The 27,800-nt window shown below is 47.5% G+C and overlaps 1 protein-coding gene and 1 long non-coding RNA gene across 3 annotated transcripts in view; one reads left to right on the top strand and one right to left on the bottom strand.

Moving 5' to 3' along the window:
• Window positions 1-13,725: 13,725 nt before the first annotated feature.
• LOC102456351 (uncharacterized) lies at window positions 13,726-25,739 on the bottom strand. The gene is made up of 2 exons (XR_012898150.1): window positions 25,384-25,739; window positions 13,726-15,341 (listed from the first exon to the last, which is right to left on the bottom strand). It is a non-coding gene; the product is annotated as an uncharacterized LOC102456351 (long non-coding RNA).
• Window positions 25,740-25,778: 39 nt separating this feature from the next.
• Window positions 25,779-27,800, top strand: part of PUS7 (pseudouridine synthase 7) — a 51,594-nt gene continuing 49,572 nt past the window's right edge. Inside the window, exon 1 of one of the 2 annotated variants that reach the window (XM_075912055.1) lies at window positions 25,779-25,954. In XM_075912055.1, the coding sequence (XP_075768170.1) occupies window positions 25,867-25,954 (88 nt within the window). In that variant the 5' untranslated portion in view covers window positions 25,779-25,866. Of the gene's footprint in view, window positions 25,955-27,581; window positions 27,645-27,800 lie in introns of those variants that run through there. The other variant, XM_075912019.1, reaches the window with a different exon arrangement.

Consider the following 27,800-nt stretch of genomic DNA (forward strand, 5'->3'; position numbering starts at 1 on the left):
GCGTTGTTGCGGAAGCTTTGTATATAGAAATCCAGATTGTAATTCCAACCATCAGGGGGAGTCCATATAGAATTATTCTTCCTTTTGTGTTGATAGGGGGGATCTGGTAGGTCAGATTGGTGTTCATTGGTGGTTTGGAAATATTCTCGGAGGCAGAGGCGGCGAAAAAAAGCTTCAAGGTCACCACAAAATTGTATCCAGTTTGTGGGGGACGTGGGGCAGAAAGAGAGACCCCTGGACAAGACAGACTCTTCTGCTGGATTGAGTTCAGTAGTGATGGTGGCTATTTTAAATTGCCTGGGCAGGCTGCAGAGCTCCTAGACACGCACAAGGTCATACCAGTAGCAGCAAAGGCAGGTGGGCAGGCATATGAGTAGCTCAACGTCCAGTGTGCTTCAACAGCAGCCCTGGGAACTACAAGCTGTGGACCACAAACTGCAGCATGTTGGGAGAACTTCCTGGTTCCTGTCAGGATGTACCCTTTGCCCCTAGCAGGGTCTGAGCAGGGTCAGAGCTAGGAGCAGCACACAGGCTGCATGCAGAGAGGCGGGGCTGCTGAACTGTGATTCTGTTCTATGTTTTTACAGGTAGGATCAAAAAGGGCAATAGAGCATCCTAAGAGGAGTTTAAGTGACACAAAGGGAGAACATGGATATGGTTGTTGCGGGCTTAGTTACTGTGGGAGTTGGAACATGTTGTAAGGGGGCTGTGTTGTGTGCTGTAACCTCTGCCCCCAGCAGGGTCTCAGCAGGGACTGAGCTGGTAGCAGCCCGCAGGCTGCTTGCAGAGAGGAGGGGCTGCTGAACTGTGATCCTGTTCTATGTTTTTTTACAGAATAAAGCCTGTTCCTGGTGCTTTGTCTGAGTGGGTCTGGTCTGAGGTGCACGCACACACAATACACAACGCAGAGCACACCAAGGAGCCTCAGGCCTAGCCTCCCACAGTTGTGTAAGAAGTCACAAGGCTTCCCCAATGCTGAGTAACTTCACACTGGGCTAGTGAACAGGAGGGGTTACATGTGGGAGGGCAGGGCATAGTGGAGCAGACTGTTTGGTTGCTCTAGCTCTTGCTGCCAAGGTGAATGGGGACAACTCCTTCTGCCACCCAGCACCAGGTTGTCACGTTGCTGAATTGGAGGGAAGCAGCCAGATCGCTGCTGCACCCCTAGGTGGGGGTGTTGGCCCCAGAAATTGGTATGGGGGGAGCCATGTGGGGTATTGAATGGGAGATTATTGTTTGTTGATCTTATGTATGCTATTTATGTGAGTGTATAATGTCTATGTGTGTAGGTAGGAATCTGTAATCTGTGTGGAAGCTGAATATTTCTGTGAATGTGGTTGAGCATTGCTATGGACAGGCTGAGTAGTGAAGCCCTGAGGAACAATGGCCCTTGATGGCCCAAAGACACACCTAAAGCAGGAGGGCTGAGACCCAAGAGCTGCCAGCAGAGAGAGGCTGAGGACCAGGTGACCGGCTGAGACCAGAAGAGGCCAGGAAGGAGGTATAAAGAGGCCATGCGGTCGATGCCATTTTGTTCTCAGCTCAGCACTTCATCCCAGAGGCAGCATTGCAGGGATTGAAGAGCCCGGAAGACCTGTGAACCCATCCTGATCGTAGGATGTGCAATAAGAACTTTTAAACCAGCAGCTGCAACATCTCTGCTAGAGCCTGCATCGAGAACTGGGAGATTCGGTGCATGTAACGTACTGTACTTTAATAACCTTACTCTCAGGCTTTTCTTTCTTGTAATAATAAACCTTTAGATATAGATTCTAAAGGATTGGCCCAGCGTGATTTGTGGGTAAGGTCCAGAGGGTAAATTGACCAGGGATCTGTGGCTGGTTTCTTGGAACCGGACAGAACTTGTTCGGGGTAGGTGGGATTGGGTGTTAGGACCCCCCACCTGTGTATGAGGCCCGGGGCCATCTGGGGCACGGATATTGCTGGGGTGTCGGAGGGGTTTTGCTCAGGAGGCTTCAGGCAGGTTGCTGAAGCGCTCTGTGGGACTGGTTTGTGGCCTGTGTGGAAAGGTCACCAGTTGGGGGCCGTAAGAAGCCCCGGATTCGAGCAATTCTCCCTGAGCGGACGCCCTCAGCTGTGCCCAGACACGGCCCGGTCCGTCACACAGGTCCCCCCAGTAATCTTCCAGTCCCAATGCTCCAGAGGAGGGAGCTTTGGGCAAGGTGGTGGAGCAGGGATGGGGCTTTGGGGAAGAGTGGAGTGGGGCCTGTGATGGGGGTGGGGAGTTGCTCTGGCCCTGAACCTCAGGCACTGAAACAGGAAGCCAAGAACTCCTTAATTCAAACCCCGGCACTACCACTGACATATTGTGTTCCTGTACGTATGTTTCGTGACTTGTCCGTGACTCTTGTTTTTCATTCGTAAAATAGGGATAATTACATGTACCCATAGGAGTGTAGTGAAAATTACTAATGTTGTTAAGAGCTCTTAAAAATACAACTTACCATGTAAATTATAATAATGACAAAGATCTACAAAGTGATCAATATTATGATAATTATTAGAAAAAAACAATACACAAAAAAACAGAAATAGTTTTTAAATACCTGTAGATGAAGACAGGTATCTAATCATAAATATTGCAAAGGGTAGATCAAAGTTCAGAATTTAAGGCATAATCCCCACATTCCTCAAGTGTAGATGCATTGAATGGATATAATACAGTGCTTGCATTGGCATGATTTACCCCAGCATCAAACTAGGATTAATCAAACTACTCCAGCACTTCCACCCTAGGGCTTTGTATTAATTCTTTATAAACTGGTGCAAAAATTCCAAATGTATGCAAGCCCTAATCAGCTAGATTTCCAAAATATCTGAGCACATGGTATACTGAGTTCTTTTGAAAATCTGCTCATAAATGTAACAATGGGAATTGCTAGGTGCTGAACAGTTTTGAAAATCTAACCTTTATTTAGGTAACTGAAGGAGTGGGAGCTGAGCTCCTTTGAAAATCTACCCCAGAGGGAAAATCTAGCCTGGGGCTCTGGGCTTCCCTCCCAGCATTGAGGAGCCGCACTGGCACTCCAGCCCCCCGCCACCCCACCATGGGGCTGGAGCATACAAAATCTACTAGCCTGCACACTCCAGTCTCTGGTTTGAGAGGGAAATGAGGGGAGTGTCTTTCTGCTTCTCAGTCAGGGCCACACCAGAGAGGGATTTTGGTATTTTTTGTTTTGTTTTTTTATTTTTGCTTTTCACTTGTGTGTGGCCCCCATCTTATTTTTCTGTGGGTCAGCAGCCTCCCGATCCAAAAAAAGTTCCCCGCCCCAATCTAGCTCCATGTGTCTACTCAGACAACAACTAAACAATAACTATCTGTGTTCCTTACTCAGTTAGTCCAAAGTGTGTCAATCTAAAATAAGCCAGATAGCATGTGGGAAGTCACTGACCTCCCCCACCTGTTCTCCAACCAGCCTCTTTCGCTACCTCAATTATGCCAGCAGCAGTGGTTATCCAAAAGACAAACAACTGGAAGTAATAGAAGATAGAATTCCTTCATGGTTTAAGATTGTGGTGTCTTCTCTATATACAGTAGACTTCCGATAATCTGGCACTTTTGGGACCTAGGTGATGCCAGATTATCGGATATGCCGGAGTATCAGGAGGTACCGCATACTCCCAACCCAATCCCCTGCCCCCACCTTATGCTCGGGCCCTGGAGCCGCCGGTACAGCCGTGTGTCTCCCTCAATGCGCTGGGGCACATGAGCTGAGCAGCCAGCTTCTCAATGAGTTGGCCGGGACGCTGTGTGCAACCCAGTCCCCTTCCCTTCTCCAGAACCAAACATCTTGCCTCCCTGCTGTAACCCAATCCCCCTCCCCCACTCCCAACCTTATGCTCGGCTCCCGGGAAAGCCGGTACAGCCGTGCGTCTCCCTCCAGGCACTGGGGCACGTGCACTGAGCTGCCGGCTTCTCAAGGAGCTGGCCGGGACACCATGTTCAACCTAATCCCCCTCCCTTCCCCTTCCCTTCTCCAGAGCCAAACACCTCCCCTCCCTGCTGTAACCCACGTGAGAGTGGCTGACCTGAGCGGTTCTGGGTTCTGTCCCGGTTCCATCAGGAGCTCTTGCCATTTTGATGCTGGACTATCGGGAGCGCCAGACAATTGGATGCCGGACTATTGGAGTTTTACTGTACATGGATTATTCAACAGAAGTATAAATTCCCCAAAACTCAGTATCAGTGTACCACTATGAGATTTGGCACAGGCTTTGATGAAAACAAACTTTAGAAAGCACAAAATAATTAAATCCTAGACCAATTTTGTGAAGAAGCTCTCTGTGTGTGTGTGCGTGCGTGCAGGCTTGCACATACACAGATGCATGCATGCAATGGGTTTCACTGTCATATTCTGGAAGAATCAACAGGCTTGTTCCCCACTGTGGTATCTTCAGGGGATATCTTCCACTTGCAGGATCAGAGTTGTAGATAATCTAGTTTCCACCAGATGAACATACATAATTCTTGTTAACATTAACTGGAGTTTCATGAACATATCAAGGAAGGGAAAAAGCCACATAATATGTGTTTTTACCCAAAGCCAAATCAATGTTTGCATTACATACATATAGAGTCACAATTTATGTATATTACACACAAAAAAACTACACTTCAACATTAAAAATGTTCTTTTAAAAACAAGCACTCAAAACTGAAGAAAAGCCAAATTAAGGTTGCCTGTGTGACTTTTATTCAGCCCCTTGATGCATATGCATTATGATACAGTCTTTTATTGCATGATCACATGCTTTTTTTTTCCCATGGGACACCTGCCTTATTCAGTGAGTAGGCCAGAACTACTCTGGGGATGAATCAGGGTTGTGCAGTAAAGAAGAATGCTGTCTGCAGGAATCCTGCTTCATTGTTTCAGAAGCTGGATGGTGTGAAGTGAATGAGTCAGCAGACAGCAGAAAGAGAAAGGAGGATCTCATGTTTAAGGCAGTTGAATGCAGCCCTAGAGAACTGAATTCTGTCCCTGCATCTAACGCAGAGTTTCTGTGTGAGGCTTCTCTGTGTTCCTCCAATAATTATAACATTGTAACCATATTTCACAAGCCTGTAGCAAGGAGGGTGCGAAGGGTATGAAAGCTCCCTTCTCATGATCCCCCCAAAGTAAGCATGCTCTGGCCGCCAGGGGAGACAGGAGCTGTGCACTGCCTAAGGCTCCCTCCCCCATGCTCTGACCAGCCAGCAGAAGGCTGGAGATAATCCGCCACTTACTTGGGAAACCATGGGGGGATGCATTCACACCCTTGAGGTCCACATTTACAAAAAAAGCACCCCACCCCACAGAAACTCCTGTGTAAGCAAAATGCAGGACAATGTAGCACTTTAAAGACTAACAAGATGGTTTATTAGATGATGAGCTTTCGTGGGCCAGACCCACTTCCTCAGATCAAATAGTGGAAGAAAATAGTCACAGCCATATATACCAAAGGATACAATTAAAAAAAATGAACACATATGAAAAGGACAAATCACATTTCAGAACAGGAGGGAGATGCAGGGTGGGGGGAAGGAAGGAAGGTAAGTGTCTGTGAATTGATGATATTAGAGGTGGGGAGAGTGGGATGTTTGTGAGCTAATGGTATTAGAGGTGATAATTGGGGAAGCTATCTTGGTAATGGGTAAGATAGTTGAGGACCTTCTTTCACTACCCCTTCATTCAGTACTAATGTGACTTTTCACCCAACCACAGCCAAAATTGATCACTTTGGGTATGTCTATACTACCACCCTAGTTCAAACTAGGGTGGTTAATGTAGGCAACCGGAGTTGCAAATGAAGCTCGGGATTTGAATTTCCCGGGCTTCATTTGCATATTGCCGGGCGCCGCCATTTTTAAATGTCCGCTAGTTCGGACTCCGTGCCCGCGGCTACACGCGGCACGAACTAGGTAGTTCGGATTAGGCTTCCTATTCCGAACTACTGGTACACCTCGTTCCACGCTGAGTAACGGTAGTTCAGAATAGGAAGCCTAATCTGAACTACCTAGTTCGTGCCGCGTGTAGCCGCGGGCACAGAGTCCGAACTAGCGGACATTTAAAAATGGCGGCGCCCGGCAATATGCAAATGAAGCCTGGGAAATTCAAATCCCGGGCTTCATTTGCAACTCCGGTTGCCTACATTAACCACCCTAGTTCGAACTAGGGTGGTAGTGTAGACATACCCTTTGACACCACTCTATCCGCTGAATAGCTAAGCAGAGCAGGAGCAAAACGTATTTATATAAACCCATCCACAGTCTCTCCCCCTTCCATATAGTTGGCAGGAAAACATTCATTCAGACCAGGTTTAGATGTGTAGTCCTAGTTTTCTAGGGGGTGGGAGGACTTATCTGACACCATTGAGCCTGATTTGCAACAGGCTGGGCTTCCCAGCTTCAGATGATAGCATTGGGATCTGCCCTGGAATATATACAGTAATTCCTCATTTAACACTATATATATGTTTCAGAAAATGATCATGTTAAGTGAAAACGTGTTATGCGGGGTCAATTTTCCCATTGAAAATAATGGAAAAGGTGTGGTTGCAGTAGTGTCTGTTGGGACCGGGACATAAGGTTGGGGGAGAAAGGGGACTGGGTTACAGCAAGGAAGGGAGGTGTTTGGCTCTGAGGACAGAAAGGGGAAGACAGAGGAGGGGGCTTGCAGCCAGCAGCTGGGTTTCTCCAGCTGGCCGGTCTGCGCAGGGCTTCCCCTGCCTCCTTGCAAAGTGGCAGAGGTTCAGAGCTGGCTGCGCTGTTCCCCGGAGACCTCCTCTGGTTGGATGCCCCGCTCCCTCTCCTCTGCCCCCCGCTTGCAGCTGGCAGCTGGGTTTCCCCAGCTGGCCAGTCGCCCTGCGTGGGGCTTCCCCTGCCTCCTTGCAAAGCAGCAGAGGTTCGCAGCTGGCTGCATTGTTCCCCAGCAACCCCTCCTCGCGGGACGAAAGGAGGCAGGGGAAGCCCCACGCAGCTTCCGGCAGCTGGCCAGCTGGAGAAACTGGCCAGCGGGCCGCAAGCAGGGGGCAGAGGAGAGGGAGTGAGGCATCCAGCCAGAGGGGGTTGCCGGGGAACAGTGCGGCCACCTGCGAACCTCCACTGCTTTGCACGGAGGCAGGGGAAGCCCTGCGCAGCTGCCGGCAACCGGCCGGCCGGTCAGGAAAATCATGTTATTACAGGGACGGTTGTGTTGTTCGAAAAATGTTCCCTAAAAAAAAAAAATCGTGCTATCGCAAAAACGTGTTAAGTGGGCATGTGTTAAACGAGGAACTACTGTATCTATCTAATGCTAAGTACTCTAAATAATCAGGTCCTTGGTGTTTCAGCTTAGGCACCCAGTATCAGCACGTATTTTTTACTTCACTCTCTTTGTGCTTCACTTCCTCACCTGTAAACTGGGACTAATACCCCATTACCTCAGAAGAGCTGTGTGAAGGTAAATTAATTAACACAGATGTAAAGCACTCCTCTCCAACTCCCAATTCCCAACTGTTCTGCTCACTTGGTTCCCAATCTCCTTGTCCAAGCCATCTCTCTTCTTTTCCACATCAGATACCAATCTCATTGCCCAGCCACTTCCAGTTTCTGTCTCACCACCTCCAATGCTAGTTTTTCCAGCCTCCCCGTCCCAAGCTGTTACTATCCCTCACTTTAGTCTAGATTTTGTGCTTTTAGCATTCAGATCAGAACTTTATCCTACAGGCTGCCTGGGTGCCAGCAGAGGGAGTTCAGTAAGGGTACTGAAAGACAGGCTTCCAGCTCTCACCCCTGATACTCAATTTCTCCCTGGAAGGGTTGCCCACCCTCCTGCTTTTGTTGGGAGTCTCCCAGCATCAGGCTCTATCTCCTGGAGGATATGGAAGCCAAACTGGGAGATTTTAAGCCACTAAAAGACCAATGCCACAGCAGGACTGCGCTACTCTCAGAAGTGGCCACCACGTCCCTGCAAACCCTAGAGCGGTGTTTCTCAAACTGTGCTCTGCGGAGCCCCAGGACTCCGCAAGACATCTCCAGGGGCTCTGCACAGTTGACAAACTGGAAACATCGATAGGTACAACACATACAATCAGTGGACCGCTGGGGCTCCGCATAAATTTTTATGCACGTAAAGGGCTCCAGAGCCCAAAAAGTTTGAGAACCGCTGCCCTAGAATATGGTCCAGTAATTTCCATACAATGCCCTTATTCTGAGCACTGACTCCACGACTCCCGTTAGCCAGGGACTGCAGCCAATGGGAGCTCCAGGGGTGGTGCATGCAGCAGAGGGCAGAGCACAGAGCCTCCTTTCTCTCCACCCCCTCCCCAAGGGCATGCTGACCACTTCTGAGAATGATGCAAAGCCAGGTAGTCTACCTTAATCTCACTGCACTGTCACCTGAGAGTTGCCCAGAACTTGCATTTGCTACATCCCAAACTCCTGCCCCAGCCTTGATCCCCCTCCAGCATCCAAACTCCCTGCCAGAACTTGCACCCTACTCATGCATGCCACCCTTTACCCCAGGCTCAGCCCGGAACTCTCTCCCAAACTGTGAGCCTTTTGGCTCCATGCCACAGTCTTCAACCCCCAAATAACTGCAATCCCCTGCTCCAACCTGCCGAAGTTGAGTGAGGGTAAATCATAAGAACATAAGAACAGCCATACTGGGTCAGACCAAAGGTCCATCTAACCCAGTAGCCTGTCTGCCAACAGTGGCCAGCACCAGGTGCCCCAGAGAGGGTGGACCGAAGACAATGATCAAGCGATTTGTCTCCTGCCATCCTTCTCCAGCCTCTGACAAACAGAGGCCAGGGACACCATTTCTATCCCCTGGCTAATAGCTTTTTATGGACCTAACCTCCATGAAATTATCTAGCTTCTCTTTAAACTCTGTTATAGTTCTAGCCTTCACAGCCTCCTCTGGCAAGGAGTTCCACAGGTTGACTACGCGCTGTGTGAAGAAGAACTTTCTTTTATTAGTTTTAAACCTGCTACCCATTAATTTAATTTGGTGTCCTCTAGTTCTTCTATTATGGGAACTAATAAATAACTTTTCTTTATTCGCCCTCTTCACACCACTCATGATTTTATATACCTCTCAGTCTCCTCTTTTCTAAACTGAAAAGTCCCAGTCGCTTTAACCTCTCTTCATATGGGACCCGTAGGGTGGAGGAGAGCAAGCTGGGGGATGCGGGGGAAACAAGAGAGCAGGACACAGAGAAGGGGTAAGGGTTGGTTCTTAGGGAAGGGACAGGGCAGCAAGAGTATTTGGGTTTGTGTGATAAGACAGATGGCAACCCTAGTTCTTGGCCCAGAGCAGCTATTACAGGAAATTTCAGGGAAAGTTCTCTTGAATCTAACTAGCCCTGGGCTTGAGCATGCTCAGTTGCTGTATGTGGATGATGCATGCTGTCTGGTCAGTACTAGCAAATGGAGCATGTTCAGTGAGGCTGGCATCCTTGGATATTTTATCTGTTATGCTTTATGTCTCTATGGAGCATGTGAGCATTCTGATTTTTCAGATGCTCAAAACAACACTTTTCTCCAGCCTGGCTCTCAGAAATGGATGAAATTTTCCAATACAATTCAGCCTGAGGCAGATATCCATCATGGGAAACTTTCTTTCCAAGCACTTATAGTTACAGTTATAGCAAGTTATAAGCAATAGAATACACAGTCTTACAATGGAAAGAGTAAGGCAACCTTAATAACAAGCAGTGCTAGAAACCCTACCTATAAAATGCACGAGAACCCGTTCAAATTTAATTCTATGCATACTATAACTATGAAATAGAAAAACATTATTTTGCAATAAAATGAATTTTTATGGAAACAAACAATTGTCATAAGACCTTACAGTTAGTTTTTAGTGTGGATGTAGAACTGCTTGGCTCATTAGCCAGTCACTATTAACAGCTCTCTGTAGCCTTTATTGAGAGCATTTATGAACTCAGTCAATGTCACAGAACTGCATAAAGATCAATTATCCACCTCCAGACATTTAAAATTCTCTTTACGCCTACTGTAAGTTACACAACATCAAACAACACAGAAAACATTTCAAACAGAGTCAGTTGTATTCTAATCATGTCCAGAAGCACAGAGGAGTGAACCATTCCATTTTGTGTTGGTACAGTTGTTTCTTACAGATAAATATAGTGGGTTTTATTTTTTCCATTTCAATGTAGCAATGTTTTACAACCACTTTGTCTTACCTTGTACTTGTGTAGATGACTACATAAGGTGCAGGACAACGAAGGTGAGGAAATAATGTGCATACTCTTGGCTTCCCTTATGCCTCGTGAAACGAGGTTTACAGGATTGGTCGACAAAGGCTTCCCCTGTCGACCGATCCACGTCTTGACTTGCGTGCTGTGCCGACGATCAGCTGAGCCGGCACAGCGTGGTGGCCATTTTTATTTTAATGAAGCCGGGGGTATTTAAATCCTTGCTTCATTGACTATGTTGGACAGCCTATTTTACATGCCTCTGTCGGCAGAGGCATGTAATCTAGACATACTCATAGGGTATGTCTAGACTGCCTCCCTCCGTCGGCAGAGGGATGCAGATTAGGCAGGTCGACATTGCAAATGAGTCAGGGATTTCAATATCCCGTGCCTAATTTGCATAAAAATGGCCACCGTGTTTTGCTGACTCAGCACTTTGTCGGCAAAAAGAGGCAGTCTACAGGGAGCTCTGTTGAGAAAGAAAGCCTTTTTCGACAGATCCCTCATGCCGCCTGCCTCATTTGCAATGTCGATATGCCTAATCTGCATCCCTCTGCCGACAGAGGGAGGCAGTCTAGACATACCCTATGAGTATGTCTAGATTACATGCCTCTGCCAACAGAGGCATGTAAAATAGGCTGCCCAACATATCCGGTACATGAATATCACTGTACCTCATTTGCATACTTAATGAGCTGCCATTTTTGCGCAAGTAGCTTTTGCACAAGAAGGAGCAGTCTATACTGCTCCTTCTTGTGCAAAACCCTCCTCTTGCGCAAGAGCCATTCTGCCTGAAAATAAATGGCAGAACAGCTCTTGTGCAAAATGGCAGCTCATTAAGTATGCAAATAAGGTGCAGTGATATTCATAGCCATGCCTTATTTGCATATGTTCTTGCGCAAGACTGCACAGTGTAGACGTAGCCAGGGTGTTTAGGGAATCTGGTATTTACTTGTTTGGCAAAGAAGGGATCTTATTCCCTCCAGATAATATGGTTATTTACAGGATGTCTGTATGCATTGCTATTTTAGGGGACCTAGGCAATCTTCTTCTGCCCTGATTTCAGAGCATCTGGAAGAATCGGGGTAATTACACCCCTATTAGTTGCAGAATAGTAGAAGAATGTTCATTTGGCCAATCAAAAGGAAAAACTATGTACCACTTTAAAGACTAACAAGATGGTTTAATAGGCGATGAGCTTTCATGGGCCAGACCCACATCCTCAGATCATATTCTGGAAGAGAATTGGCATGACCATATATACCAAAGGAATACAATGAAAAAATTGAACACATTATTAAACTGACAAATCAGATTTAGTACAGAAGGTGGGGTGAGGGAGAGGAAGGCAAGGAGGAAATAGCTATTTATGAGTCAATGAATGGCTAATCAGGGGTGTTAAGTGGGGAAGCTATCTTTGTAATGGGTTAGGTAATTAGCATCCGATTCTCTTCCAGATTATGATCTGAGGAAGTGGATCTGGCCCAAGAAAGCTCATCACCTATTAAACCATCTTGTTAGTCTTTAAAGTGCTACATAGTTTTTCCTTTTGTTTTAGCAAGATCAGACTAACATGGCTACCTCTCTATTACTATTCAATATGCCCAATGTCATTCATATTATTGGGATGTGCTGTGTGTTGCACAATATCTATCAAGAGGAAGAGCTTTCACTAAGAAACTGCTGCTTTATAGGCCCAGTACTGTGGCTGGATCCAGGAGAGCAAGGTATGCTTTGTGTACGTCTGCCCGCTGAAGAAGATATGTAAGGAATTGTGATGTTGTATAATGTCTTAGTACACATACTCATTTCTCAATTTATTTTTGCTTTTATAATATTTTGTGTGACCTACTGAAGTTTGGATAACACTCGGTATCTTCCTAGTTTTTCAAGCAATCACACACCAATATAATGGAAGCTCCAGGGAATTTTCATATAGTACTCTGTAATATTTTGCAGAAGATTTCTGGGGAAGGCTGTCTTGTTTTCTCCACCATGGGAGGACACTTTCCCAAGCTATTCCAGTATTAACTCTGCTAGCATCATTGTGATACACAGCAGAGCAGATTCCAATTATGATGTAAGTGAATTGGGGTATATTAAATTCGTCAGTGGGTTAGCCGAAACTCACTACCTGATCCCAATAAATTCCGTGGCCTCTGGCACTGGGATACTCTTAGGATCATACCCTTCCTACTCCAGAATTGACTATTTGTTGCATTGGCTACAGGACAGGCCAGCTTGGAGGTGAATCTACTGGCACTGATGCTTTGGTAGTGTTGGACATTAAGGAGAGCACACACTCAAACAACTCCCTCCTCTTCTGTTGTTCCTTCGTCCTTCCCTTGTGTACCTCCGCACCACTATGCCCAGACGTGAAGCAAAAGTACACCAAGGCCAAACACTGCCAGCAGCAGGACCCACCAGTACTGATGGGAGGCGGGGAGACAGAAAATACAGGCGAATTTGCCCTTTTTCAAGAAAACGTCAAGATACCTGGAGGACAGCTGACATATGAGACTATCCCTTTAAAAATTATATGAATGGAGACCACCTACCTTCTAGAACCCTTGAAAGGTCAGCTAGTCTAGTCTACTGCTTTCCCAGCAGTACCAAGTACCATCCCTGACAGATTTTTGCCCCAAATAGCTGTCTCAAGGATTGAGCTCACAACCAGGGGTTTAGTAAGCCAATGCTCAAACCACTGAGCTATCCCTCCCAGCATACAAATCTCCCCACAATCCCCTACCCCTCCTCCCAGCAGGCAGGAATACAAGTCTTCTCCCCATGGAATGGAGCTGCTGCCAGACCTGGTCGGTGCCTTCCCATGTCTGCTTATCCCTGCGATGCGGGGGGAGTGAGGCTCCCCCCCTTGGACATTTCCTCTGCAGGAAAGGGCTGCTGTCCAGGCCTCAGGTGACCTTGCTCCAAGCATATTGCTTTCATCTGACCCAAGAACTGTCACAGATGACGGCAGGGCTTCTGGCACAGTGTCTCCTGGCATGACTGACAGTCTCTCTGTTCTCTACAGCTGGACCAGCTGCGAGAGGGGGCGGATGACACCACCCAGGGCAGCTACCCTACACCATGTGACCCGCTGGTGCAGGAGAACCCAGAAGGAAACCCAGAGGGAGCACATCTCTGCACTGCCAAGCCTTGAAGCACACTCTGGACCGGAGACTGGAGGAGGCTATCCAGCTGCAGCAAGAGACCTGGCAGGAGATGCTGGAGCAGAGCTGCACCATATGTGTGGCAGTACAAGCCCTCATCACCAGCATGGTGCCTGCTCCAGCCCATTCCAGCCCCTGCTCCAGCTCCTGCTTCTCCCCCTAGCCTCTCTGCCCCTGTGGCTGCTGAGGTCCCCGCACACGAGGCATTACTTCTAGCCTCAGTCCTGAGCCTCTCCTCACCCCTCCTCTCCCTTCCAGCTCCCTTCTCCCCCCTCCTCCTCCTCCTCTCTTCTCCCCTCTCCCAGGTTCTTTCCCTGGTTACTTCTTCCCCAAATAAAAAAATAAACAGTTTATTTTTTCAAAACCAAAAAATGTGTTTTATTGTCTCTACATGGAAGGGGAGATGGGAAGGGTGTGGGAGGAAAGGCACAGAGGGGCAATGCACAGGCCCCTTGTGGGGAGACCCAGGGGAGAGTGTCACTGAAATCCTTATACAGGTCTATGTAGCACTTTAAAGACTAACAAGATGGTTTATTAGATGATGAGCTTTCGTGGGCCAGACCCACTTCCTCAGATCAAATAATGGAAGAAAATAGTCACAACCATATATACCAAAGGATACAATTTTAAAAAAATGAACACACATGAAAAGGACAAATCACATTACAGAACAGAAGGGGGATGGGGGGGGGGGAAAGGAGGTGATGCCAGTGAGTTAATGATATTAGAGGTGGGGAAGGGGAGATGTCTGTGAGTTAATAGAATTAGAGGTGATAATGGGGGAAGCTATCTTTGTAATGGGTAAGATAGCTGGGGTCTTTGTTAAGTCCCGTGCAGAGAGTGTCGAATTTTAGCATTCACAAAGATCCCAGCTATCTTACCCATTACAAAGATAGCTTCCCCCATTATCACCTCTAATTCTATTAACTCACAGACATCTCCCCTTCCCCACCTCTAATATCATTAACTCACTGGCATTCACCTCCTTTCCCCCCCCCCCATCCCCCTTCTGTTCTGTAATGTGATTTGTCCTTTTCATGTGTGTTCATTTTTTTAAAATTGTATCCTTTGGTATATATGGTTGTGACTATTTTCTTCCATTATTTGATCTGAGGAAGTGGGTCTGGCCCACGAAAGCTCATCATCTAATAAACCATCTTGTTAGTCTTTAAAGTGCTACATAGACCTGTATTTTGTTTCAGCTACACCAGACTAACACGGCTACATTTCTACCACTGAAATCCTTGTGAGAAACTCTCCCTCAGGGCCTCCTGGATATGCATGGCCACTCAGTCCTGCATGGCTACTCGAAGGCCCTGCCGAGCTGGTCAGCCTCTGCCCCCCACCCTAGCAGGAACGTCTCTCACATCGTTTAACATATATTGTGAAGGACACAACATGCAGCCATCACTTGGGGGATGTTCCGCTTCCCAACATCCAGCTGGGTGCGGAGACAATGGAACCGCACCTTCAGATGCCCGAAGATGCCCTCCACCACCATGCAGGCCCCGCTGTGTCTGGCATTAAAACATTCCCTGATGGGGTCAAGATGTCTGGTGTAGGGCTTCATGAGCCAGAGCATCTGAGGGTAAGCTGCGTCTCCCACAATGAACATCGGCATGTCTACGTCCTCAACCTTGATGGTGCAGTTGGGGAAGAAAGTACCAGCATACTGCTTCTGGAAGATGCTGGAGTTTCGGAAGACGTGGGTGTCGTGCGCCTTCCCTGACCACCCGATATAGATGTTGGTGAACTGGCTGCGGTGGTCAATGAGGGCATGCAGGACCATTGAAAAGTATCCCTTCCAGTTAATGTAGAAAGATGCCCGGTGGTCAAGGGCCCAGATGGGGATGTGGGTGCCAACAACAGCCCCTCCACAGTTGAAGAAGCATACCGGCAAATTCAGCAATGATGGGGTCGATGTCGCCCAGGTTGATGATCCATGGTGTTGATGGCCCTCACCACCTGTAGAAGACAAACAGAGAATCACAGGGGTGCCAGGGCCCTCGGGAGATCTCTGAGGTCACCCTCCCTTCCCCCCCCCCCCCTTACATCTGGAGCAACCCCCTACTTACCCCATCTCCTGGCAGGACTTTGTGAGGGCAGGACTAAGAAACCTCTGGGGGGCGGAGCTTCCATCACCACCACCACTTTCCTTAGGGCACCCCATTCCAGCACTTCACCTCCCTCCTGGGACAATAGCTCAAGAGCATCATATCTATACAAGAAGGGCCCTGATTGTAACGGGGTCCCCGCCTTCTCATCAATATGCATGAGCAGTGACACTGAATATATAACAACTGTCATGAATAGTTACATGGATAGTTCTAGCTTCTACTGCATACGTCACCATGTGCTGTTGCACACGGCACGCAAGTAGCTGCACATGTCACCACATGCTGCTGCACACAGTACACTCACCCCAGACAGTTAGAAGCTGGTTATTCAGCCATCCAATCAGAGGCCCTTGTTTACCCAGACAAGGTCCAATGAGTTTAAAGCTACAGCTCATAAATATTCATGGGGAGAGACTACTTAAGTTCTAGTTCACCTTTCCCGCTTGTTCGCTGTTCGCTTTTGCTTTGCTTCCTCTGCAGCGTTCCACCCTATCCCCTGTCCATGTCTATAGATAGCTAGGTTAGCTAGAGGTTCGTCATCGAGTCTGTCCGTTAGTATAGTGTGTCGGTTCTACGCTCAAGCGGCCGGGGTATTATATCGTGACGGGAGGCGTTGTGTATCCAGTCTGGGTACAGGAGTAGCTCGTCTATCGCTGGTTCCCGCTGAAGAGCGGAATCAACCCGAAGGCCAGCGCCAGGCAACTTACCAGCAGTGAATCCTGCGTCCAGGAGCAGAAGGCCCTGGAGGAGGACTTCACCACCTGCCTGCATTCCACCCGTCCCCAGGATCTACGAGGGACCGCCTCTCTGTTCCTCGCCAAGGGCTCGGAAGGAGCCTAAGGCTTGAGGTCGAGAGCACCGCAGAGGACATCGCTGCGAGGGATCGCCTCCTAGTCTCTCGCTAGAGGCTTTAATTAGCCAAAGGCTTGAGAGACAGGTGCATCACCGTCCATCGTCGACGACTGGAATTGTAAATATTGTCTGTGTAATACCTTGTGTTTGTGGGGTACTTTACTATCCTCCTATTGCTTCTTGGGTTGGGATATTAAGAGTGTTTACCTATTTCCTTGTTGTACCTTTTAAATTCCTACAATATATGGCTTGGCCCCTTTAAATTGCGTAACGTTTTTATTTCTCCGCGGCAAGTTAATCAACAAACACCTATGATAGATGAGGTTTGGTGGTATCTGCAACTTCCACTGAGGTTTAATTAATTAATTAGCAGTAATCAGATTGCAAATTTAGACTTAAGCATCCCTCAGTGCAACATGATGGTCAACTTCCCCACGCCGAACTGGTTTGACATATTGGTAGCTATCCGGTATATCAGGCTTCCAAATAGCAATGGCTACCTGCTTCTGGAGGGGGATGATGGGTCTCATGTGGGTGTCCCATCGCCTGAGGGCAGGGGCAAGTCACTCACTCCAGAAAGGTGTCCTTCTGCATGCGGGGGGGGGGGGGGAGGGGGGTATACTAGTTCTGGAGACAGTAGGAACACAAGTACCGGTCACATGCTCATAAACTGTCTCCACTCGGGTCGACCAACTCGGAGTACGCTCTGTAAGACTCAAGAGTGGGGGGTGCAAGGCGTCTGGGTGATCAGGCCAGGCGTTCACTTGATGCGAATCCCCCGTGAGAGAGGGGCTGCCTGCCTGTTTTATTGCCTGTGAACTTATCACCCCATAGGTTGTTTTTTGCTGCAGTGGGTGGAGTAGCAGGCCTGAGCACAAGTCAGCCCATTGGCTGATCTTTCACTGTAATGGGTGGAGCGAGCAGGGGAAGATTATTAATTTACATGCCCTTATATGGAAAACACTCCACCTCACAGACAGAGCCCCCTATACCAGCCTTAGATGTATTACAGGCTATGGCTCCCTGCGACGGGCAGCCATTTCTGATGTTCTGTCTCCGACAGGTTCCACCAATCAGAACTGGTGTCCAGTTACCAAAAGTGACAGTGCATGGTGGGGTGCAACTGCAAGAGCTGCACTCACAGAGAGATGATGAGCTGGGAGTTGCGTTCCTGCATGGCCTGGGGGACAGCCTGCAGGAACTGATGCACTAGCTGCAGCACGACAGATAAGGGCCGTTGACTGACCAGCGGCAGCTCTGGCTCCATGGCTAAAATGCTGAGGTATCTGCAAGGGTAACCACAGCAAGCAGTGGAATGGGTTTGCTGTCCCATAAGGACAGAGGAGCCTGAGACACAACTGTACGGAGGGTAGCTTTAAGCACGAGCCTCAGGTAGCCCTAAGCAGCAGCTCCAGGAAGAAACTGCTTTTTAGAAAGAGAGCATCCAGACTCACTCGCTGCTTTCTTTAGAAAAAGCGGCTTGCTTTTTCGAAAGTTCCGCTTGCAGTCTAGACGCTCTTTTTCGAAAGTATCTTTCGAAAAAGCCTCTTTCGAAGGAGGCTTGCAGTCTAGACATAGCCATAAAGAGGATTGTGAGAGTACCTTCACTTTAAGATCCTATTTCAGTGTCTTGCTACTTTACAAGACAATTATTCTTTGGTGGTCTACAAGTTTTATACTGTACTTGGTTTCAGTCCAAAAATTGTTTTTAAGTGCAACTTCATCTCTCCATCCTTTTGCTTATCCATTGATTCACTCTCTTTCTATATTACAGTCCTCAGCCTTTGAAACTGAAAAATGCCAAGTGTAATCAATCTGCTGTTCTAGGTACATTAGAATGACTGGAATTAGTATAACATTCACAAATCTCCCTTTGTACTGTCTACCATTTTCCTCTCTGTTAAAGCCAGTTTGGTTCTTTGTTATTACATTGTGTAGAATTTGCACTGGCCTTCTGGAAAGCAATTCTGTAGTTTTTACAAGGAGATGATTTTACTGCTTTTCTATTGCAGATAGGCACCTACCATGATTTTTGGAAATGCCTACTGTATCTTTAGGTGCCTTTAAATATCTGGCCCTCAGTGCCTGAATCCCTTTTGAAAGTGGGATGTAGGCATATAAGTCACTTAGCTACTTTGGAAAATTGTATTTGTGACCTTGATTTGATATAATATGCAAAAATCCTAACAGACAGGGGGATAGATTATTTTATGTTGCTTGGAGCAGTCTCTCAATTGCCTTAATTTTGCTGAGAGAGTGGCAATTTGCCTCAAAAATAGTTTTTATTTTCCACATGTGGCAAGCTAGGTGCCTAGAATGACTAGCCCAACTGGGTTATCGGACTCCTGTTCTGCACTTTCCAAGAACAAATGACTGGTTCTATAAAATAAGGAAGAGCTTGACATTAATTTTGAAATAGATCAGGAATATTATATATCTTAGTTTTGATTTAGAGAGGTCAGAGAAATCACAGGATAATAACTATAGGATAATAATTTTTTAATTGTTCCCACTTGAGACTATCACATTTATTTTTTCACTACATTCTCTTTGCAAGAGGGCACAGAGGGCCCCCCTCCTCTGAAAGCATGCGGGTCACGCAGAAGCACACACGCTGGCCCCTTTGAGCAACAGGTGCAGCCACAGCAGCCAGGGAGCTTGCATGAAGGTCCTACTGGTCTGCCAGCCAGGAGCCAACTAGTAAGTGTCTCTTAGCCAGAGCCACATTATTGCCCACCTCTGTTATATAGCTAACTCCCAAAAATACATAATTCATAGTAACCCCTATGAATTACCACAGTCACCACAGTAATCTCTAGTGGGTCACTAGTTCTTCTAGCTTCAGCAAACTGCTCACGATCTTTTATCAACAAAACATTCCTAGTATTTCTAGTCATAATACATTTATATGACAGAGGCACTCAAATCCAAGGTCATTATCCACATACTCTCTTGCATTCTCACAATCTGTTAACTCTTTTCCCCTTCTTCCATTCTGTTCAGCAAAATGGCAAATTATACCTGTTTAGCCTTGCTTCTAATGGTCCTAAAAATTATTCCTAGCTATGTGATTTTTGATTTTCAGCTACTAGTGGCTAGAAACACAAAATGGCTGACTGCAGTAATGTCTAATTGTGGGGTTACATTATTAGTTATAGAAGTAAAAAAACCAACAAATAATCAAGCCAACTGATAGTAACTGATGCAAAGATATGTAAAGTATACTTCATCAGCCTAGTTCTCTATGCCCCAGGGGGATTCACAATGAGGAATGGCAGGTGGTGTTACTGCTACTCTCTTCCCTTGGGGTTTTTCAGTTTATATGGACAGCTCAAAGGATTTGGCCACTTGATTCTTGGCATGTACCAGGTCATTCCTTTATGATCACATTTTACAGAAAACATGTTAACAATAGAAGGAGAGCTCTAACCCTTTCCTGTGTTTATTAGAAAACTGGTATTATTAGTTATTTGTATTGTGCTAGCCTTCAGAGCTGTCAGATATTGGGCCCCATACACATATATCAAGGACAGTGCCTGTTCCCAATTGGAAACTGGTAATGGACAGTAGGTAAACATAACTGAGAATCAGGAGAGCGTGTTAACAGTGAGATACTCTTCCTTTATGAACTAACTGGGGATTAGGGAGTTAATAAAATTGAAAAGCTCATAAAATTTAACATTCAGAATTACAGCAGGCACTTATGTTGCTGTATGGTGCACTATGTTGCACTCTTCTTGTCTTCCAAACCACTGCAAAGTGATTTACAATGTATTAAAGACATCAAAATGTTCCTCATCAACATGAATGTATGTGATTTTTTTCTTTTCCATTGGGAGTATGATTTGTATACCTGGTCCTTGGTAAGACTAGTGTGTGTAAAATTCAAGGTTTTACTGCATTTATGATTATTGTAATAACCAGAGGTCACAGCACACAAGCTGCCTAGCCATTGCCAAGAGTTTTGTAAGCATGGCAGAGAGGAATTTTAAGGAAGCATCTGAAGGAGGACAAGGTAGCGTCTTTGTGGATTTTTACGTGAAGGTTTTTCCATGCATGGAGTGTGGCAGAAGAGAAAGCAGGGAAGTGCTTGAAGGAAAACAGGACAGATGGCCAAATAAGGTCATTCTGAAACATTGAACATTGTTGACTATAAGATACTGGACTTTTTTTTGTGGAGGAGGTTCTCGGGGCCATACACTAAAATGGTTTGAGTTCTTCCTGGAGGGATGAACCTAATGAATAGTGATGGGAACCTGCACCTTTATCACTAGACCCCTCCCTTGTAGAGTCCTATAAGGACTATAAGGATAATTTCTCTGTTCCTATTCAACATCTACATGAAGCCCTAGGTTGGGGTGGCCAACCTGCGGCTTGTGAGCCACATGCAGCTCTTCACCCCTGAAAGTGCGGCTTGTGAAGCCTCCCCCGTGGCTTGCGAAGCCGCCCCATGCACCCCTACAAATGGCCCCCAGCCCTATGTGCTCCCCGGGTGTAGGGGAGCTGTCCAGCATGGCAAAATGGCGTCAGCAAGATGGCGTCGGCTGGTGGGAGCCTGATGTGGCCAAAAAGCCTAACCTGTGGTTTTTAAAGGGGCAACGTCTTTTTTCTTTTTGCTCAGCAACTCTGGCTGGTGGGGAGCTCTTCCTCTTTTGTTTTGTTTTTTGTTTGTTTGTTCAACAATTCTGGTGCGGCTCTTTGCATTTTCTCTGTCACTGTTTCTGCTTTCTTTGTTTAATGGGTTGGCCACCCCTGCCCTAGGTGAAAAATGGTCAGACAAAATGGACTCCGGTGACAGCAATATGTAGCTAACACACCGCACTACCTACCCTTCACTGCACATAATCATACCACTACCATCACGGTGGCCCTATGTTTGGATGAGATCAGCTAACAGATTAAGAACTGCCGTTTGAAGTTGAACCCAAGCAAAATAGCAGTGATACTACTGGGAAAGAAAAATAGTTGGAGGAACTAGCAGTCACATCTCTTTCTGGGTCTTTGATTGAAGATACATACTACAATTGGTCAAGTCAGTAATTTAGGAAAAACCTAATTTTGTACAAGATCCCTTATTCCTCCAAAAATTAGGTTTACAGGATCTTGTGCAAAACAGTATTTTTCCGAAAAATGGCCCCGTCTACACAGAGCTTTTTATCACAAAAACCTCTTCCGCAAAAAGAATTGGAAGAGAATATGCAAATGAAAGCGCTCCATTTGCATTTCCTCTTCTGAAAAACTGCTGCAGTGTAGATGTAGCCAGGGCTTTTTCAGGGGGATGTTGGCTCACAATTGCAAAATGAACTCCCCAGGAATTAAGGACCATAACAAATCTCATTACTTTTTGCTCCAAGTGCCAGGCACATGCCTTAGACTTTGCCTTCTCTAACACACATAAAGCAATATCTGTATAAATATTATAAAAATGCCACAGATCAGATTTCTGTGCATAAGAAGGATGAGAGAGCAAACATCGGACAGATATCAGTCATGTTGCTTAATGCACTACTGGAAATTCTTCAGTACTGTTGTGATGAACATACATGGTATAAGAACCTATACAGAACAGAAGGCTGGCATGACTGACAAAGCGCAGACAGAGATCAGTAGCTTGATAACAAATAAAAGACAATAGACAGGCTGAAAGTATGCTTGTGTAGGACCTTAAAAGTGAGGACAAGTACAGTAGCTTGTGTTGGGTGCAGTGAAAAGAGGAATATGTGGAGAAAGGCAAAGAGAGGAGTAATATAGTTGGCTTGACCAGCCATGAAGCCAATTTTAGCAGCAGAGTTTGAAATGGAGTTGGAGTAGAGGAAAGATAACATTTACCAAGGCCAGAAAAGAGGATTTATTTAGTCCTGTCCACACTTTCAGTAAACATAACTTAAAATTAACCAGCACAGTTTACAGCCATGATGAAACTTTTTTAAATGGTGTTGAAACATTATTTAAACATGTTTTATTTCCCTTCCAATAAATGTTGGACGCATCTGATATGATCCCCAGAGGGCCACTGTGGACAGTGTGATAATGCATGGTCACCCATGACTGACCCATCTCTCATATTTCTATTGGGGTCCTTCACTGTGCTGAATAAGTTAAATTAGATGTGCACAGTGGCTGTCTACACTGGGCTACCTAGTGGAATTTGCAGATTATTTCTCCTGGGTTCAGGAACGCTCTATTTATATTAATTAATTATTATACTGACTATGATTTTCTTGACTGGTTATAATGAGAAAGTTTAGTGAGGAGTTGAATCATAGAGTGTTTTTTACCAGCAGTCTGACTTTGCCTCAGTTTCATCTCCTTTAATTCTATTCATAGCCAGCCAATGAGGATGCTTTGTCCCTGACTGGCATCTCTACATTCCATGCTAAGCCTTTGCCCTGACTCAGGGTTGAGCCCAAATCCTCCTAGTCACACACAAATAGGTCAGCAAGCACTCAGAACCTGGGTCAGTGCCAGAGTTGCCCTGTGACTAAGCTCTGTAATTTAGTAGCATGGATGTAAAAGCAGCTCAAGCTGCAGACCTGAATTAGAAACTCTGTGTGGTACAGTACACATGTTAGCACAGCTATGTCTACATCTAAATAGAAAGCAGGATGCCATGGCAGTGAATCTCAGAGCCTGGGTCTACAGACTAAACACTACAGCTCACACTACAGCACTAAAAATAGCTGTATAGATATTTGGGCTCCAAAGCCCACCACTGACTCCAGCCCCTAGAGCCCAAACTATACAGATTCTCTCTTGAGAGTTTGCTTGCTATGTAGACATACCCAGGTCCAACGACTGTAAGCTTAGGTGTACAATGCAATGTGACCACTCAAGCACAGGCTTGGAAAGATAAGCTAATGGCCCAAAGACCCAGATTTACAATGCACAGGAGACAGACCCCTAGTGGGGACAGAATGTAGGTCCTTCAGCTCTGAATGCAGGTGTTTTTATTCCTTTCAAAGGCAGTGTGAGGGTTTGTGTATAGCAGACTTGAGCCTGTTTTATATGCTACTTGGCAGAGGTGCACAGACCAAAATGCTAGCTTGCAGGCAGTCTTGTTCTAACTCTGTTGGTCCCAAGATATTACAGAGAAAAGTTGGGTGAGGTGATATCTTTTATTGGACCTACTTCTGTTGGTGAGAGAGACAAGCTTTCAAGCCACAGAGAAAGCTCTTCTTCAGGTCTGGGTAAGGTACTCAGAGTGTCACAGCTAAATACATTGTTTAGAGCAGGAGTGGGCAATACTAATTTTTGAGGTGGCCCTCAGCTGCATCGGAAGAGGCGGGGCTCTGGGCAGAAGGGGTGGAGCCAGTGTTCCCTGTGTAGCAGCACAGCTTCCGGATGATTAATCAGTATGCATGGAGCCCTGAGCCTCTGACTGGGTGGGGCTACCTGTGAAGCCACACAACTCAGAGGGAAAACTGGATGGGGCCAGGACACTTCTGCTTCCCTGCCCACAGACCCTGATTGGTTTGGTGAAGGTTTTGCCCAGCTCCCCCCCATAGAGAACTACCAGCTGTTCTTGAACAGCTGTTGGTTCCCTCTAGGCACTTATGCCCCTGGCAGTAGGAGAATTTGTGCGCTCCCTCCTACCCCAGATCAATCGGAGCCTGGGGGTGGGAAAAGCATGCAAAGTTTCTTGCTCCCTGCCCCCACCCTACAAGGGGCACCCGGTGCACCCCTTGCAGGGTGGGGACAGGGAGTGAGAGACGTTACACACTCCTCCTACCTCCAGGCCCTGATTGGCCTGGGGAGAGGCGGGGCAGCAGTAGAGTGTGCACAGGCTGGATCCACCCACTTGGCAAGCCAGATCAGGCCCATGGAGGCCTCTTTGCCCACTCGGGTTTAAACCATGAAACATGTGTTAACTCCCTGTGCCAAACAATCTGTTCCCCTTGTGCTCAGCTGTGACACTCTGAGTACTTTGCCCAGACCTGAAGAAGAGCTATATATAAGCTTGCAAAATTGTTTCTTTAATCAGTAGATATTGATCATATGAAAAACATCACTTTACCCAATGACAACTAGGGCACTTGGGGCACCCCATTTAGCAATTAAAATTTGGCAAAGATGCAGGGCGATTGTGCATCTCCCAGTGCTACTACAAATCACCTATGACTAGCATTCCTTGAGGCCTCTCCTGAGAGATTCAAATGCTGTCTAGTGAATTAGCAGAGCTCCCACAACTAGATTAACGTTTCTTCTGCTGGTGCATATTCACACATATTCTCAGTGCACACAACAAAGGCTGTGTCTACATTGGCATGATCTTGTGCCAAAGTGGCCACTTTTGCGCAAAAACATGCTGCCTGTCTACACTGGCGGGGAGTTCTTGCGCAAGAATACTGATGTTCTAATGTGTGAAATCAGTGCTTCTTCCGCAAGAACTATGATGCTCCTGCTCAGGAATAAGCCCTCTTGTGCAACTGTTCTTGCGCAAGAGGCCAGTGTAGACAGGCAACATGAATTTCTTGCACAAGAAAGCCCGATGGTTAAAATGGACATTGGAGCTTTCTTGCGCGAGAGAGCATCTACACTGGCACGGATGCTCTTGCGCAAAAAGCACATCTCTTACACAAAGGCACATGCCAGTGTAGATGCTCTCTTGCGCAAATACTTTAATGCAAGAACTCTTGCGTTAAAGAGTATTTGCGCAAGATCATGCCAATGTAGACGTAGCCATAATATATTCTGCACATGCATGGAAAAAAATCCACACACTGATGGAAAAAAAGATTAGCAGGAACATTGCTCTTCTAGACCCTGCTCTCACTGACTTCATCGAGAACAAGCTTAATCAACAGACTTCAACATGCTTTGCACACTGCTTCATCAATGGCTTGATCTGTTTAAAGGCTCCCTGATGCTTCTTACTCACGCCAGTGATTCATTTGAACTCTTTCGTGCGGCTGCTCTGCCCTCTCCCGCCCCGTTCAGGGGGTTGCAGCGAACAGCCGCTCGGTGTGGGCTGAGCCACCGGCAGGAGAAAGCTTTGACTCGATCCGACTGGCAAAGCCGATGCTCCAAGCGGCTCTTACCACCAGCCCCGCGGCCGCTCTGACCGGGGCGCCACCATGTCCCCTGTTCCGCCACCGAGCCAGGCGCAAGGGGGATGTCTGTCTACAAGCTGCCGGCGGGAGAGAAGGAGACTGCAACCGTCTCGGGGAAGTACGCGGCGAAACCCTTCCTCAGTGGAGGAGCCGCTCTGCCGCCTCGCAATTGCTGCAGAGGGAGCGCAGGCTGGGCCACGCTGCGCCTTGTTTATCTTCGCCCAGGCGGGGCGGCTCCTTGCGGCCGCGGCCCCGGAGGGCAGGAGGCCGGGCTGTGTGGCTGCGGGGGCTGGGCTGATGACGCTAGGAGGGAGGAGGCTTGTCCTGTCTGCGCCCTCCCCCGGCTCCGGACGGGAGCTGCAGTCACAGAGGCGCGCTCCGGCCCAGGCCAGCCTCGGTCGCCCGCTGCAGAGGCCGAGCCCGGAGCGGACACGTGGGCCCGCCCCGCAGCTCCGGCCGGGGGCCCGCTGCATGCTGCTGGCTCCCTGCGGCCTCCGCTTTCTGGCCGCTTCCTGCCGCCGCCGCCTCCTTCCCTGCCAGCGGCAACGTCAGGCTCCGGGTAAGCGCCCCCCGCCGCCTCGCCCGCGTGGGAGCTGCCTGCTCCGCCCCGCAGCGCCGCTTGCCCTGCCGAGCGGAAGGCGCCTCTCCTTGGGCTGCAGGCGCTCAGCCGCCTGCCTTGGTGCGGCCCGTGCTCTCCTTTGAGGGGGAGAGATTGGGCCCGCCGTGCCCTGCTCGCTGTGTCATCGTCATCGGGTGCCATCTGCTAACTCACTGACTTGGAAGTGGCCCCGCACGGCCACCCTTACGGGGCCCACTACGGCGCCTGCCTTGTGCTGCTCCCTGGCCAAGAGCAGGTTAAAAATAAGCCCCCTACTCAACAAGGCAACTTCTTCCTTCCACTCTCATTAGGCTCCTCCGGGTAACCCCACTTCAACTGCCAGTATAGTGCTAGGGTCCAGAGGCCTCTCTTAGGGTCCCACCATCTCTTCTTGCCTTGTTTTCCTCCCTCCGCGGAGTCCATGGTATTTCCCCCTCCCTTTCCCATAGTAGGAAATCTATTTAGCACGCATTGCCCTTCCTCACTGAGTGAGGGGCATAGATCCTGATGATCATTGGTGCTGGCTTTCTCTGGGCCCTTGGGGTACTCCCCTGCCCCCAGCCTGTCCCACCTTTTCTCACCCCCATCTTTTTTCCACATCCCTACCCTTGCCTACTTCTTTTTGCCCCCACCCCACTTATTCCCCGCCTCTTTCCATCCACTTCTCCAAGCATGCCCTATCCCTGCTGCTACCCCTTCCTCTCAGAGCTTCCTGCATGTCACAAATCAGCTCACTGAGGCAGGCCAGAGGTGCAAGGAATGAGGGGGGAAGTTGATGGTGGGGGGCTTGCAGATGGCAGATGCTGCGGGGGGAGGGGGAAAGTGGGAGCTGACTGCCTGTGCTGTGCTTGGTACCAATAATGTTTTTCCAGGGGCACTACAGCCCTGGCACATCCACAGAGTCAGCGCCTATGCTAATGATCTTGGCTCTGTTTTTGATCCAAGTGGTTTCCGGTGCAAGGAGCATTGCATACTAGGATCTTTAGCCACTCACATGTTTGTAGTAAAGTTTAATGCAGCTGAATTCACTTCTGTTTTATAAAATACAGGAGTAGCCCCAAATACTGCACTTTGCAGCTTGTTATGTTCCTCTTATTTGGGCAATATTTGGGGTCATCTCTGCTAAGTATGTTGAAATTATATGGATCCCACACAAGGGTGCCATTTCTGGAAGGTGAGAGGGGGAGGGGCTCCAGCCATGCCTATGGGAACACTGCTTATCTTTCTTCCTCTTCCTCTCAGGATGAGAGAATGAGGGGAAAATATAGAGTTTGCATCACCTACTCCTCATCCCCCTACCCTCACCAAGTGGGACAGGTAGGAATGCACACAAGCTATGTACTTTCCTCCCCCCCCCCATCATGAGGGGAAGGCGAGGAAGAGCAAGGAGCATTACCCCACCCCAATGGAGCTCTTGATCTCATACTGTTTCCTGCAGTTGACTGAGACAGCTGCTTTCCAGACTCTCTTGTATCACTGAACTTTGATACCATATACTGTCTCATCTAATTTTCTGCTTTATTTGATGGAGGAGCTGCTCTGTGCTGTGCATATGAATTTAACACTCTCCATTTTATCTCTTTAAAGTGCAGAGTGCCTGATTGAAGTTCCCTGGATATCTACAAAACAGATGCAGTGCAAACACAGCAGTGTAAGTTTACTCCCTTGCAAAGAATAAAAGAATCTCTTATTTTTAATGAAGAAGGGATTGTTCAATCTCCATAAAATCTTGGCTTCTACTGCAGCTGCGAACACGGGTTCTGATGTGGGAACTGGACTTAGACAAACATCTGTCGAATAGCAACAA

Source organism: Pelodiscus sinensis, chromosome 1, assembly GCF_049634645.1.
Source record: "Pelodiscus sinensis isolate JC-2024 chromosome 1, ASM4963464v1, whole genome shotgun sequence".
NCBI lineage: Eukaryota > Metazoa > Chordata > Testudines > Trionychidae > Pelodiscus > Pelodiscus sinensis.